Source organism: Antechinus flavipes, chromosome 4 (assembly GCF_016432865.1).
Source record: "Antechinus flavipes isolate AdamAnt ecotype Samford, QLD, Australia chromosome 4, AdamAnt_v2, whole genome shotgun sequence".
Classification (NCBI taxonomy): domain Eukaryota; kingdom Metazoa; phylum Chordata; class Mammalia; order Dasyuromorphia; family Dasyuridae; genus Antechinus; species Antechinus flavipes.
The window spans coordinates 55,760,224-55,773,532 of record NC_067401.1 but is presented as its reverse complement, the minus strand read 5'-3'; the positions used below and the strand labels follow the sequence as shown (position 1 = coordinate 55,773,532).

Sequence of the window (13,309 nt, the reverse complement as noted above, 5' to 3'; positions counted from 1 at the left end):
GTCAAGAAGAATGAGGATTGAGGAAAAACATAGATGTGGCAATTAAGAGATAATTGGTAACTTCAGAGAACAGTGTCAGTTGAGTTATGAGGTTTGAAGCCAGACTTTAAGAGAGTTAAGAAGAAACTCAGAAAATAAAGCAGAAGAACTAAAGAGTGATGCTTCTCAGAGAAAAAAATGACTTCTCAGTTTAGCTGGGGATGGGGGGGAAGAGAGACAGACAGACACACACACACACACACACACACACACACACAGAAAGAATCAGAGACAGAGGGAGGGAGGAAAGGAAGAGAGAGAGAGATAACAATAGCTAGTGGAGGTGAAGGAGCAAAGTGAGGGTTTTTTGAGATTGAGGAAGACATGGACATGTTTGTAGGCAGCTTTTATTCAGCATTGTGTCCCAGGCCACTGTCCCATTCAGAATCCAAGGAAATCCAAGCTCAGTTCCTGTCCTCAGGGACCTGGTGGAGACAACAGGTAAATTATTAAGTACATATATACTGAGTAAATAAATAAAGTAAAATATGGCCCCTCTGGCTGGAGAGACCATTTCACATTGGTGAGATTTTAGCTGAGTCTTGAAGAAAGTCAGGAAACATATTAAGGTCAAGTTGAGGTGAAAGAGTATCCCAGATGTGGTACAAAGAACAGAGATGGGAAATTCAATATTATATTTGAGAAACAGCAAGCAGGTCAGTTTAAATAGGGAAGTGAGAAGGAAATAAGGTTTCATGTAGTACTTACTATGTGCCAGGCACTGTACTAAATGTTTTCCAAGTATCTCATTGATCCTCATAATAACCCTTGAAGATAGGTACTGTCCCCATTTTCCAGTTGAGGAAACAGAGGCAAATAGCCTGTCAGTGACTTTTCCAGGCTCACACCACAAATAAGTATGAAAGTAAGATCTGAACTCGTGTCTTCCAGATTCTAGGCCCCGTGCTACCTAGCACAATTATAGAGTTTCTAGAGGGGGAAGTAAAATGTAAAAAAAATGCAGTTGGTAACCAGTTATGGAAAGTTTAAATGCCAAACAGTGGAATTGATATGATTTTTTTCCCTTTGGAGGCATTAGGGGAGTTTTGTAGCTTATTGAGAAGGGGGTGATGTGGCCAGACCTAAACTTTAGGAAAATTGCTTGGCAGCTACATGGGCGATGGATTAGAGAAAGGAAGGACTTAAATTTAGAAGACAAACCAGAAGTCTGCTGTGATAGTGATGAGGAAGAGATACGGAGGACCTGAGTTAGAGGGGACTTTGTGAAAGGAGGGAAGGGGAATTGTGAGAGACCCGACTTCTCTGTTCCTGCCGTCTCTTTGTTCACCCAAGCTCCCAGACACTCCTTCCTTTATTCCTCATCCATCCCACACAGTCTGTTGTCAAATCTTGATATTTCTTTCCTCACAGAACTCTGCTAACGTTCCTTTTTTTCCATTTTCAGTCACCGGCTTACCATAGACTTCTGTCAGCCCTTACCTCCACTATTGCAATAGCCTTCTAACTGGTCTCTCCTTCAGACTTCTCCCCATTCCAATTCGTCTTGCTCTTAGCTCCTAAAAGTAATCTTTAAGGTTCTGTGACACTCCGGTTAGTAAGCTACAGTGAGTTTCTGCTACCACTAGGAACACACATAAAAGAAAGTCCATTGATATTTGAAGTCCCTCACAACTAGCCCCTTTCCTATTTTTTCTTTGATATTTTAAGCCATTCCTACACTGGCCTACAAGTTACTCCTTGAACATGACATTGAATCTCCCATCTCTGTTCCTTTGCACTGACTGTTCCCCCCACATATAGAATATTCTCTCTCCTTTTCTCTTCCTCTTAATTTCTCTGACTTTCCTGAAGACTCCGCTCAAATGGTGTAATCTTTGCTGATATTCACCTACTCCTTTTTTTCTGCCATTACTTAAGAAGGATTTTGTTTTGGTTATATTTTTGTGTTTCCACGTTATAATCTTTTAGTAAAGATGAGTTATTTAGAAAGTACCTATTTTACAAGTATTTCTTCATACTAAGTATCGAGTATTCTAATTTTTTTAAATTACTACATTCATAAATCTATAAAAACTTCTTAAACATTGGAGTTATCTGGTGATTCATGAGGCACAGGTACAAATATTTACAACTTTCTAGCAGTTTCCTGTTCCTATCCCTTTTTTTAAAAAAGATAAGGAAAATAATGTTCTTTTTATAATTCACTAATAGAAGCAAATTTTCCTGTTTTCCATAAGTACTTATTTTTAAAAACATTATTGTGGGAAACTAGTGAATAATTTATACTGTTTTTAGTATATTTTGAAAAAAAAATCCCGCCTAGCTATGTTATATATACATTTTTATTTTTAATTTAATTTTTAATTCACAAAAACCTAATATTTTTGTCTCTCTCCCATCACCCCTCCCCCATGAAAAAAAAACTAAAAATAAAAATATTGTAACAATTATGTACATTTATGTATGGTGAAGCTAATTCTCACATTTCTGATGTCCAAAAAATGTGTATATTACTCTGTAACCTGAGTTCATTTCTTTTCTGTCAGTATGTGAATAACATTTTCATCATAAAACCTCGAAGATTTGTGACTGAGCATTTGATCATTGTATTATTCAGAGTTCTTAAGTCTTTCAAAGTCATTTGTCTTTAATATAGTTGTTATTTTATAGCTATTATTTTAAGATAATCAATGTTCTGAGTGGTATAATTTCCTTATTAGTATGCCATTTACTTTTGTGGAATCAACTTTTCTTTCTGATATTAATCATTTTCTTGGATAAAGGGATAGAATATCTGCTCAAATTGTAGATGACAAAAATTTAGATGCAAGGGGGAAAAAAAAAGAACAAGTATTTATTAAATGCCCATTTTGTACCATGTGCTGTTTTGAGCACTTTACAAATATTTGATCATAGATAGGGATAGCTAATAAGTTTCATAACTGGATTTTAAAAGATCTCAACAAACTAAATCAACCCAGATCTAATAGAATGAAATTTATATCAAATTCTAAGATTGGGACACAATTAATAAAAAAGTTCTGAAGGTTTTAGTGGATCACAGCATCAGTTTCACAGCAATGCTGGCCTTGGACAGTCAAAAATACTAGTTCAAATCCTGTCTGAGACACTTAGCAAAGCACTCAACCTTTCCACCTCACTTTGTTCTTCTGTAAAATTGAGATAATAATAGCGCAGGGCGATTATGAAAATCAAAGAAGTTGTATGTGGGAGTACAATAGTTGGCAAACTTGAAGGTACTATATAATTGTAGCTATTGTTATCACTATGAATCACCAGTATGAAGCAACAACTTAAAAAGCCACCAACTCAAGCTAAGAAGAGTGTAATGTCCAAGTCTCAGAAGGAAAGATCCCTCATATTCTGTCTTCCTTGATCAGAACACATCTGCACTATTCAGTGAAGTTATAAGCACCCATATTTCTGGAAGGATATTGATAAGCTGAATTGATATTGATCCTGAATGGGTCAATAAGAGGAATAAAGAGGCTGAAGATCATTCCATACAGTGGTAGGATGAAGTTTTCTCCATTAGCAGCGCCTATGCACTAGAATTCTAAAATTTATGTTTCTTGTTGAAATGTAGGTTGGATTAGGTAGAATTTAAAGCTTGGAAGAGACTCAGAAGTCATCTGGACCAAATCCTCCCTTTTACACAAGAGATAAATCTAAGGCCCAGGTTAAGTGAAATGACTTGCCCAAGGTCACACAGCTGAGCACGAGATTTTAACTAAAACATGTCCTTTAACTCTAAATCCATGCTCTTTCTAATATGTAACCCTAACCCTAACCCTTTCAATTCTGAGACTCTCTGAAAAGACAAATAACCCATTATAACATATTTAACACAGAACTACATGGTTTTTTGGTTTGTTTTGTTGTTGTTGTTGTTTTAACTTAAAGGCTGGGTCTCTCTGTCTCATCTAACCTGGAAGTTTAGGGGCTTTCCACAATCCTAATTCATTAGTAGGATTATTATTGCACGGAAACTTGACTACTGTTTCCAACCTGATCTCCCCCTCTATAGGTAACCTAGTGATCCTCTGCTCCAAGGGGCTTAGTTTCCCAGTTGGTTTAGTCCACTACAGCTCAGAACTTCTACTGGCTTCTGTGGTACTTTAGATAACTGGACATGTATCACCAAACCCGGATCATGTTTGTATTGAGAGGGTAAAGGTACCAGTCTTATTGAGGCAGCTGGATGGCATAGTGGATAGATCACTGGCTCTGGAGATGGAAGACCTGAGTTCAATTTCAGCCTTAGGCAGTTTCTAGCCATATCACCTTGGACGCTCACTTAACCTGTTTCCCCCAGTTTCCTGATCTGTAAAATGAGGATAATAATAGCAATAACCCAAAGTTGTTAGAAGACTCAAATGAGATAACATTTATAAAGCACTTGAAACTGTGCCTGACACATTGTAGGCACTATATAAAATGCTAGCTGTTATTTCAAATATTGTAGTTATACAGAAATTATAAATGTGTCATTATACTATCATTTTGGTATATATGAGATCTTTTTTTTTTTGGTTTGTTTCTACCTTTTTTGGGGTATGTGTCCATAATCGTTGAATAAAGACTCTTAGCATATTTTTCCAAACTAATCTTCCTTCTTCTCAGCTCCAGCCAAACTAGTCTAGTCATTTCCCCTTGCTATCCATATACATTTCCAACTCTGTCCTTTGGCTTTTGTTAATACTTGCCTCAGGGATATTCTCCTTTCTTTCTTCTCTCCCTACCTCTATCTTCTTCAAATTTTACTAATCCCTAAAGGCCAGGATTGATTCTTTTCCTTCTATGAATATTCCCCTTGTTCCCCCATGCTAGAAATGGTCTTTTCCCTCCATGAATGCCCAGGCATCAGTAGTGTTCTGTACACCCCACTCATTTGGCATTTATCTGTCATGACATCACAACATAAGTTAATGTGTTTTGAGTTAATGTCCTGTCTCACCCCCTAGCTCCTGGAGGGCAGGAACGCTCATCCCCAGAATGTGTTAGCATAGTCAGTGCTCAGTGCATTGTGTGTGAAATGACCAGTTATAATAGGTGGTGAGAGAAGAGTTGTGGGAGCTGGGGAGGTGTTTGGGGGAAAAGCAGAAAAGAAGGGATTTTTTTTCAGAGGCTGCTAAGATAGTGCAGTGAATAGAGTACTGGGCCTTAGGTCGGGATGGATCCCCCCTTAGGCACTGATCAGCTGTGGGAATCTGAGCAAGTCACAACCTATTAGCCTCAGGTTGCTCAGCTATAAAAAATACCTACCTACTAGAGTTATTATGAGGATCAAATGAGATAATATATATATAAAGTACTTAGTACAGTACCTGACACATAGTAGGTATTCCATAGGTGCTCATTACCTCCCTTTATAACACATCAGAGGAGATAATTATAGATCTATAAAAGACAGAGTATGGTATGATATGTAACTGTGGGTGACATTAAAAAGAAGGATATTTAAAAACTGAAAAAATCTCAAAGAAGATAGAGATATAAAAATATTTTAAAGTTTATAATAAAAAAAAGCATTTTGATAACAACATAAATATTGCTCACCCATTTAGATGTTTCTTTTGAATCATTACATCCTTGAGAAACTTTAACTCATTACAATTGGCTATTCTTACATATGAGCTTTACTTGTTTTTACCAACTGAAACCAGTGATAGTTGTTTGATAAATTTCATAGTAGAACAATTCAGTTTTCTTAGATAAGATAAAAAAATGGGGACATAAGTGGTGTTTTCATTCCTTTAAAGTTGAAGATTGAGTCTTGAAAAGGGGGAGAAAGATAAGGGAAGTAAACAAACAGGTGGCTAAATAGATAATGTTTAAAAATGGGATTTGGTTTTAGAACTATGACATAAGGAATAATGGGCTCTTGACCAGGAAAAGTGTTTTCTCACAAGGACCAGAAAAAGCCCCTTTATCTAGAAGTTTGCTGCTCTGATCAATAGGATTTTTAGAATGTTTTTCACAACTATTGAACTGTGAATGGCATTATATAGTATGCCATATACAGTATAAAAGTAACAACAGAAACAATATACATTAACACAAAAATTTGCAACTTTTTAACACAGAATAAAAAATATAATTATGCTTATGTTTGCATCCATTTGTGAGTTGCAACATAGACCACAAAGCCTACTCATTCTATGCAACCCTATTTATTTCTGTTCATTCATTTTTATGCCCAATGCCACATTATCAAACAATAAAAGAAATGGGACATACTGATCTGGAAATAGGCTGTACTTATATCCTAATCTAGCTTTCATAAAACCTAGTTGTGGCTTTTACTTGTCATAATACCATAGACAGTTTAAGTCTTGCTGGTCTCCATAGCAGCAGCAGAAACAGTTGCAGCAGTTTTCCCAACAATTGCCATAAGCAAGATAAGTCTTGTATTACAGATTCTTGCTATAAGATAAAGGAAGCAGATCTTTTCTACTCACAGCTCACTCTTAACTGTTTTCTTCAGCCTCTTATATTACCTACCATCTGTTAATTCTAACTCCTTTCCTTCCTCTGTGTATTGGGTCCCCCTCTCTCCCCATATAAATATATGTATGTGTTTATTTATTTTCCATTTAAAGATATGTCATTTTAGATGCTTTCTCTATTTTGTGGTCAGCTATAATTAGAAAAACATAATAGTTGCCTGGAATTTAGGCAGTTCTTGAAAAAATAATAAAGTTGGGTTTAATTCTCCTATACCCTACTATGTACTTACTGCTTTGGACTGCCCATTTAAATGCATACCCACTTTAACCCTCTAAATAATTAATGGAGGGCATGTCCTCAGCCATTTATTTATATTTATATCTTAGCATACATTTTCTTTTTTTTTTTAATTTTTATTTAATAATTACTTTATATTGACACTCGTTTCTGTTCCGATTTTTTTTTTCCCTCCCTCCCTCCACCCCCTCTCCTAGATGGCAAGCAGTCCTTTATATGTTGGATATGTTGCAGTATATCCTAGATACAATATATGTTTGCAGAACCGAACAGTTCTCTTGTTGCATAGGGAGAATTGGATTCAGAAGGTATAAATAACCCGGGAAGAAAAACAAAAATGCAGATAGTTCACATTCGTTTCCCAGTGTTCTTTCTTTGGGTGTAGCTGCTTTTGTCCGTCATTTATCAATTGAAACTCAGGTCTCTTTGTCAAAGAAATCCACTTCCATCAAAATATGTCCTCATACAATATCGTTGTCGAAATGTATAATGATCTCCTGGTTCTGCTCATTTCACTTAGCATCAGTTCATGTAAGTCTCGCCAGACCTCTCTGTATTCATCCTGCTGGTCATTTCTTACAGAACAATAATATTCCATAACATTCATATACCACAATTTACCCAGCCATTCTCCAGTTGATGGGCATCCATTCATTTTCCAGTTTCTAGCCACTACAAACAGGGCCTTAGCATACATTTTCAAGTCTATCTGGCTTCTCTCCAATATCACCCAAGTACATCATTACTATTGGAAACCTGGCAATCATAATTTTTTGAATCCAGGTTTTAATCATAATAAAGATTTGAGTGAAGTGGAAAAAAATACATAACATAACAAAACATCTTATTTGATTCGCACAAAAATCTTGGGGAATAGAAAGATATTGTCATTTTACAAATAAGGAAACTGCCTCAGATCTCTTACTGTCTATTAAAAAGTAATTAAAATTAAAACCCAAGTCTCCCAGTTCAATCTTTTCCCAGTAGCCTTTTTCCAATTCAAATGTTACAATGCATGTATTTTAAAATGCTAATGTCAGTTGAAAATTATAATGATGTTTTGTTTAAGGTATAATTGAAAATGTACTTTATAATAGCTTAGATTTGTTGGAATTAGTTTCTTTGTTTCCATCTGTATTTTTTTATAATAGCTTTTTATTTTTCAAAATACATGCAAAGATAGTTTTCAACATTCACCCTTGCAAAACTATGTTCCAAATTTTTTTCGTTTTCTTCCCACCTTCTCCTTGACAGCAAGTAGTCCAATATAAGTTAAATATGTGCAATTCTTCTAAACGTATTTCCACATTTATCATGCTGCACAAGAAAAGCCAGATCAAAAAAAGGAAAAAAAAATGAGAAAGAAAAAACAAACAAACAAAAACAACAAAAGGTGAAAATATAATGTTGTGATCTACTTTTAGTTCCCAGAGTCCTCTTTCTGGCAACAAATGGCTCTCTTCATCACAAGTCTATTGGAATTGACCTGAATCACTTCGTTTTTTGTTTTTTTTTTAAATTTTGAATCACTTTATTTTTAAAAAGAACCAAGTCCATCACAGTTGATCATCACATAATCTTGTTGTTAAAGCAAATATTCTTACTTTGAGAATTGGAAAATGGGATGAGGTGATAGTTTCACAAGTATTTTCCAGGTTTAATTGCTTACTTTTGATTTTACTATTTTAGTAACAGATTACAACTTTGAAAGTATGATTTAACTAAAAATAAAATGAATCAATAATCCATTTAGAAAGTCATTGTTAAGCTACACTAACAATTTCCTATATTGTGGGAACCATTTTTTGAGTGAGTTTAGTGTTTTTAACTGTTAAAATATAAATTTTTTCAATCTTTTAAAAATTTTAATGTTATTTTATTTTTCCAATTATAAGTAAAGATGGTTTTTATGTTCATTTTTATAAGATTTTGAATTTTAATTTTTTTTTCTCCCCTTCTTCTTTTCCTCCCTCTTCCCCAAGGTAGCAGGCAGTGATATAGGTTGTACCTGTATAATCAGTTTTTTAACAAAATAAGAATTCTTTAATTTATGTTTTTCTTTTCAGAAATAAAAACAACAGTACTTGATGATTGTAAAAAGGAAGGAGAATGGAAGGTAAAAATTGCATGTTTTTTCAATACTGTGTCTGCAACTGACAATTATATTTTTAATGGAATTTAATGCCAAACATAAGCAAAAATGTATGTTTGAATGAGTTAAAAAAGTGTTCATTATGTACAAAGTGCTGTGATTTTTTTCACATATGAAATGTAAGGAAATAAAAATGACCATTTTTAAGTCATCTTGAATCATAGAATAGGAAAAATATAAATATATTCACTTTCACAGAGGCTGTATTGTCAAGCATATAGAAAGCTAGTTTTCAGAGCTCTATAAATTTCATTCCAGCATTGTAATTTCCCATTATATTTCAAAGAAGACTTGCTTTTATAAGTTTATATGAATTTTGTTGATAAGATTAATGGAAAATATTTGATCCTGTATTACTAGTCATAAGTTATTTAATTTTTAATTTACTTTTATTTTTAGATAATGCTTTTAGATGAATTTACCACTAAGCTTTTGGCATCATGTTGTAAAATGACAGATCTTCTAGCAGAGGGTATAACTGGTAAGTATTCACTAATAATGTTGATGTACACTTTGATTATTGGGAGACATGTGAGAGGTTTCTGGGTCTTACTACAAAAGTTTGAAAGTTTTAAAGTTTTTTATGAGATTGATAATCATCAAGAAGGGCATGTTTTTCACCATATTAACAATAATCAGATTTGATATTTATATAATTCTGTATCTGTGCTAATACTCAAAATTGAACAAGTACAGTAGTGTCTATTTTAATTTTTTACTTGAAGAAATAGTGCATTGTCAGACTCAGGTCTTTGTCTTTTGATTTGGCATACATGTTTTTCTTTGTTATAAGGAAGGGTTCAGTGGAGTGAGAGGGTGTGAGTATGGGTGTGGGGTGTGAGTGGAGGTGTATGTGGGAGTTAGAGTGTAGGGGACTGGAGGGGGTATGGTGAGTGTATGTGTGGGGATGGGGTGGGGGTCGATGGGTGGTAGCTAAGTGTGGGGATGGTTGTGTTTGGGTAGGGAGGATGGGCCCAAATGACATTAATTGGAAATGAAGAAAATGAGAGTCAGAGAGACTAGTAACTTACCCAGCTTCACTCAGCAAACAGCAGAACCAACATTTGAACCCAGGTTTTCTAACTAAACCCATTACTCATTCTTCAAGATCACAATTTCCATAATTTCATTGCTCAGGCCAGGAAATTTCTCTGAACCAGAAAGTATTGTGTGCAGGTGGAAATTAACCTGTTTCTTTCCCCAAATATCCGTAAGGAAAGCAGAAAATTCTGTGTTTAGTGTCTATTTCTCATTTTAGATTATAGCATTTACTTCTGTTTATGGTCCTTCTCAAAAAGACTTCCAAGCACTATTTTTAAAATCCTGATTACTTTTCCCTAAGAATCCTATCCATAATAGCTCTATTTTTACCGAGTTTTCTTACCTAAGCTTAATCACTGATTGGGCAGTTGCCTCAGTCTGTGACCTGTTAAAAACCTTAGCTTTACAAGGCCAAGGTCTCCCACCTCATCTAGGGCGAAATCCACTTGGATTAATCTGTATCTAGTCCCTGTATACTGGTTCCAGAAGAGAGTGGGAGGCTTGTGACCTTGCCCCACTTTCTCTCACCTAAATCCAATTCACTTGCATGTCATAGCATCACCTCCTGATGTCATGGTCCTCTTTGAGAACAAAAGATAAACAATAACATTTTGCCCACTCCAACTTTGCTCTGGGCCTCAATATCCAGCACACCACTTGTTACTTGAAAGAGTTGGGGCTTTTTTTTTAGTTTTTGAATCTTTTCCTCATACTGAATTGCCAAAAAGAACACAATTTTAAGCATTTCTTAAGGTTTTTTACCATTTGTCTTCCTCATCAGTCCATCACTATAAAAGATTTCCTTTACTAAGGGGGTATTGTGATATTTCATTACTTGCTCCCAGGGTTACAACATGTGCACAAATAAATATAATATGACATCATTTGAAGGGAGAAAGAACAATTAGGGGCTTCTGAGAAGGCTTCACTTCTTGTGGTACTACCTGAACTAACTGTTAAAGGAAGTGGGGAAGTACCCTTTATAGGGGGATGGCAGAGACCCAAAGAAGTTAAAAATGAATATAGCAAAGTGGGAAAATGAAGAAATGTTTGAGGAGATGTCTGTTCTGTTTCCTCACCTTAAGTGGAGAAATGTATAACTCTATTTTCCAATCAGAGCAACAAAGGGTAAGGATTCTTAAAGATAACAGTTATGAGGGACCATGTTTCAGACATGGAGAACAACCGAATTATATGCATGAAGGCAAAAGATAGTGTCTCAAATTGAGGAAGCAGCTAGTAGTTCAGTTTGTTTAGAACTTAAAGTATATTTTGGAGAATAATGTGAAAAAAATCTGAAAAGGAAGAATAGAGCCAAATTATAGGAGTTGATGTAAGAAAAAGCAGATGATATCAGGATTTAGAACTTGGGTGACTGGAAGGATGATGTACCTATGTTAGAAACAGAAATTTGGAGGGATATTGTACTTAGGGTAGAAGATGATTAATTTCATTTCAGATACATTGAGCATGAAATGGTAATGAGGCATCCACATAGAAAATATTTAACAGGGTCGAGATGTTATAGGCTTCTATGCAAGAGCCGGTTCCACCTTGTTTTTAGAAAATTAACACTTCGGGATTTCAGAAACACAGAATTTGAGAGTTGGAATGGATCTTAGCTTCTTTTAGTCCAACTCACAGACAAAAAGAGTCTCCAAGATAACATACCTGACAAACCATTCAGCTTGAAGACCTCCAAAGAAGAAGATCCTACATGCTTTTGTCCATTCTACTTTTGGACAGCTAAAATTGCTAAGAAATTTTTCAGGAAATCAAGCTTTGATTCATTTATATACTAAATAAACAAGCTGATGTATGAAAATGTAAAAGATAATTAATCATCAAAGAAGTATAAGGCATTATGACGTCTACTTAATTCAGATAAAACTATACTTATAGAGTATCTTAATTTTGTAATCTTTCTTGAAAAATATTGGAATATCCAATAGCCCTCATTATTAGGTACTCTATACTAATTCAGACTCTTTTCTTGCTTTATTTTAAGCTTCTTAACTCTTGTTCTTGGTGAAAATAAAGATTAGTAACTTGTAGTCACCTTTACCATATTGTTTTAAATATTGTAAGATTATTTAGTCCTCTTCAGATCTTTTCTTATCCTAGTGAAGTAATCATAATAGTCTACCTTTGTCATGGAACTCAACACTATTGAAGTATTCTATGTCATTTTCAGGTAGTGAGGTCTCAAATTATATATGATAGTCTTATAAAGGCTAATCAGTATTGAAAACAATAATATTAGTGCAAACTCTACTTAATATGCAATCCTGATAATAGCAGTTTCTTTTTGACTGAAAAAATAAATATTTATTTATAAAGAATTTTGTAGTACTTAAACTAAACATTTAGCTCATAACTTTCTATGAGCATTAGAGCAATTGACTAAAATTCAAAACATCTGGGTCCTAATGCCAGCTCTGTTACTTAATAGCCCTGTGACCTTTAATAAGTCATTTATCCTCTCAGCCTGTTCATTGCCCTTTAAAATAGGATTTTATTTCATCCCAGCCATTTATCAAAGTTTTTAAATAGCATCAAGACTTTCCTTAGAAAATAGTTTGTTCCTTATGTTGTTACATATTAAACCATAATTTTTCATTTATATTATTTAATAAATAAAATACTCATTTTACATAGTTAGTGGAAAATGTAAGCTAAAACAGTTTTCAGATATTTCCATGACTGTTTCTTAATACTTATCACTGCATTTCACGGTGGTTTTCTAACTCATCCTTTCCCAAATAAAAGAATGTAACATAAAGGCAGAAATCAAAACATTTTCCTTTAAATTCCCAATCATAAAATTAAAATAGAGACACCTAATAGGCTCTCTAAAATAAGTATATTGAACTTAAATATGATTTTACAATTAAGTTATTGGGAATAAATAACCAATTAAATTATCAGTACATTTTGAAAACTTTCTTCATCTCATAATGTAACTTTAGCCACAATTTTACTTTAAAAGGTTGGATCCAAGATAAACTACAGACTACATTAGTATTTTGCTTTTCCAGACTTGGTGAGGAGAGGAGAGGGGAAGCGGATATCCATATTTAAAAGAAAAGTCAAACAATAGCCCTTCTTTCTTGTCAGTTTGATTAAGTGTTTAATTATGGCTAAGGTTTCTGGGCTTTTTGCCAGTGACATATTTTTAAGGTGTGGTATTCTTATTTCAGCATAAAACTTTTTCAATATTAATTTGGAAGTGAAACTTTTTAGTCTAAAAGTTATCATGGTTTTGAAAAGAAATAATCTTGTAACTTTTTTTTTAAGTATTTAAACATTTAAAAATTAACATTAGTTGATATCATTGGCAAAGAATTG

General features: G+C 34.2%; 1 protein-coding gene across 1 annotated transcript in view; it reads left to right on the top strand.

Moving 5' to 3' along the window:
* Positions 1-13,309, top strand: part of STXBP3 (syntaxin binding protein 3) — a 59,088-nt gene that overhangs the window by 3,605 nt on the left and 42,174 nt on the right. Inside the window, exons 2-3 of the mRNA XM_051993178.1 lie at positions 8,835-8,884; positions 9,320-9,401. Coding sequence (XP_051849138.1) covers positions 8,835-8,884; positions 9,320-9,401 — 132 coding nt within the window. The remainder of the gene's footprint in view (positions 1-8,834; positions 8,885-9,319; positions 9,402-13,309) is intronic.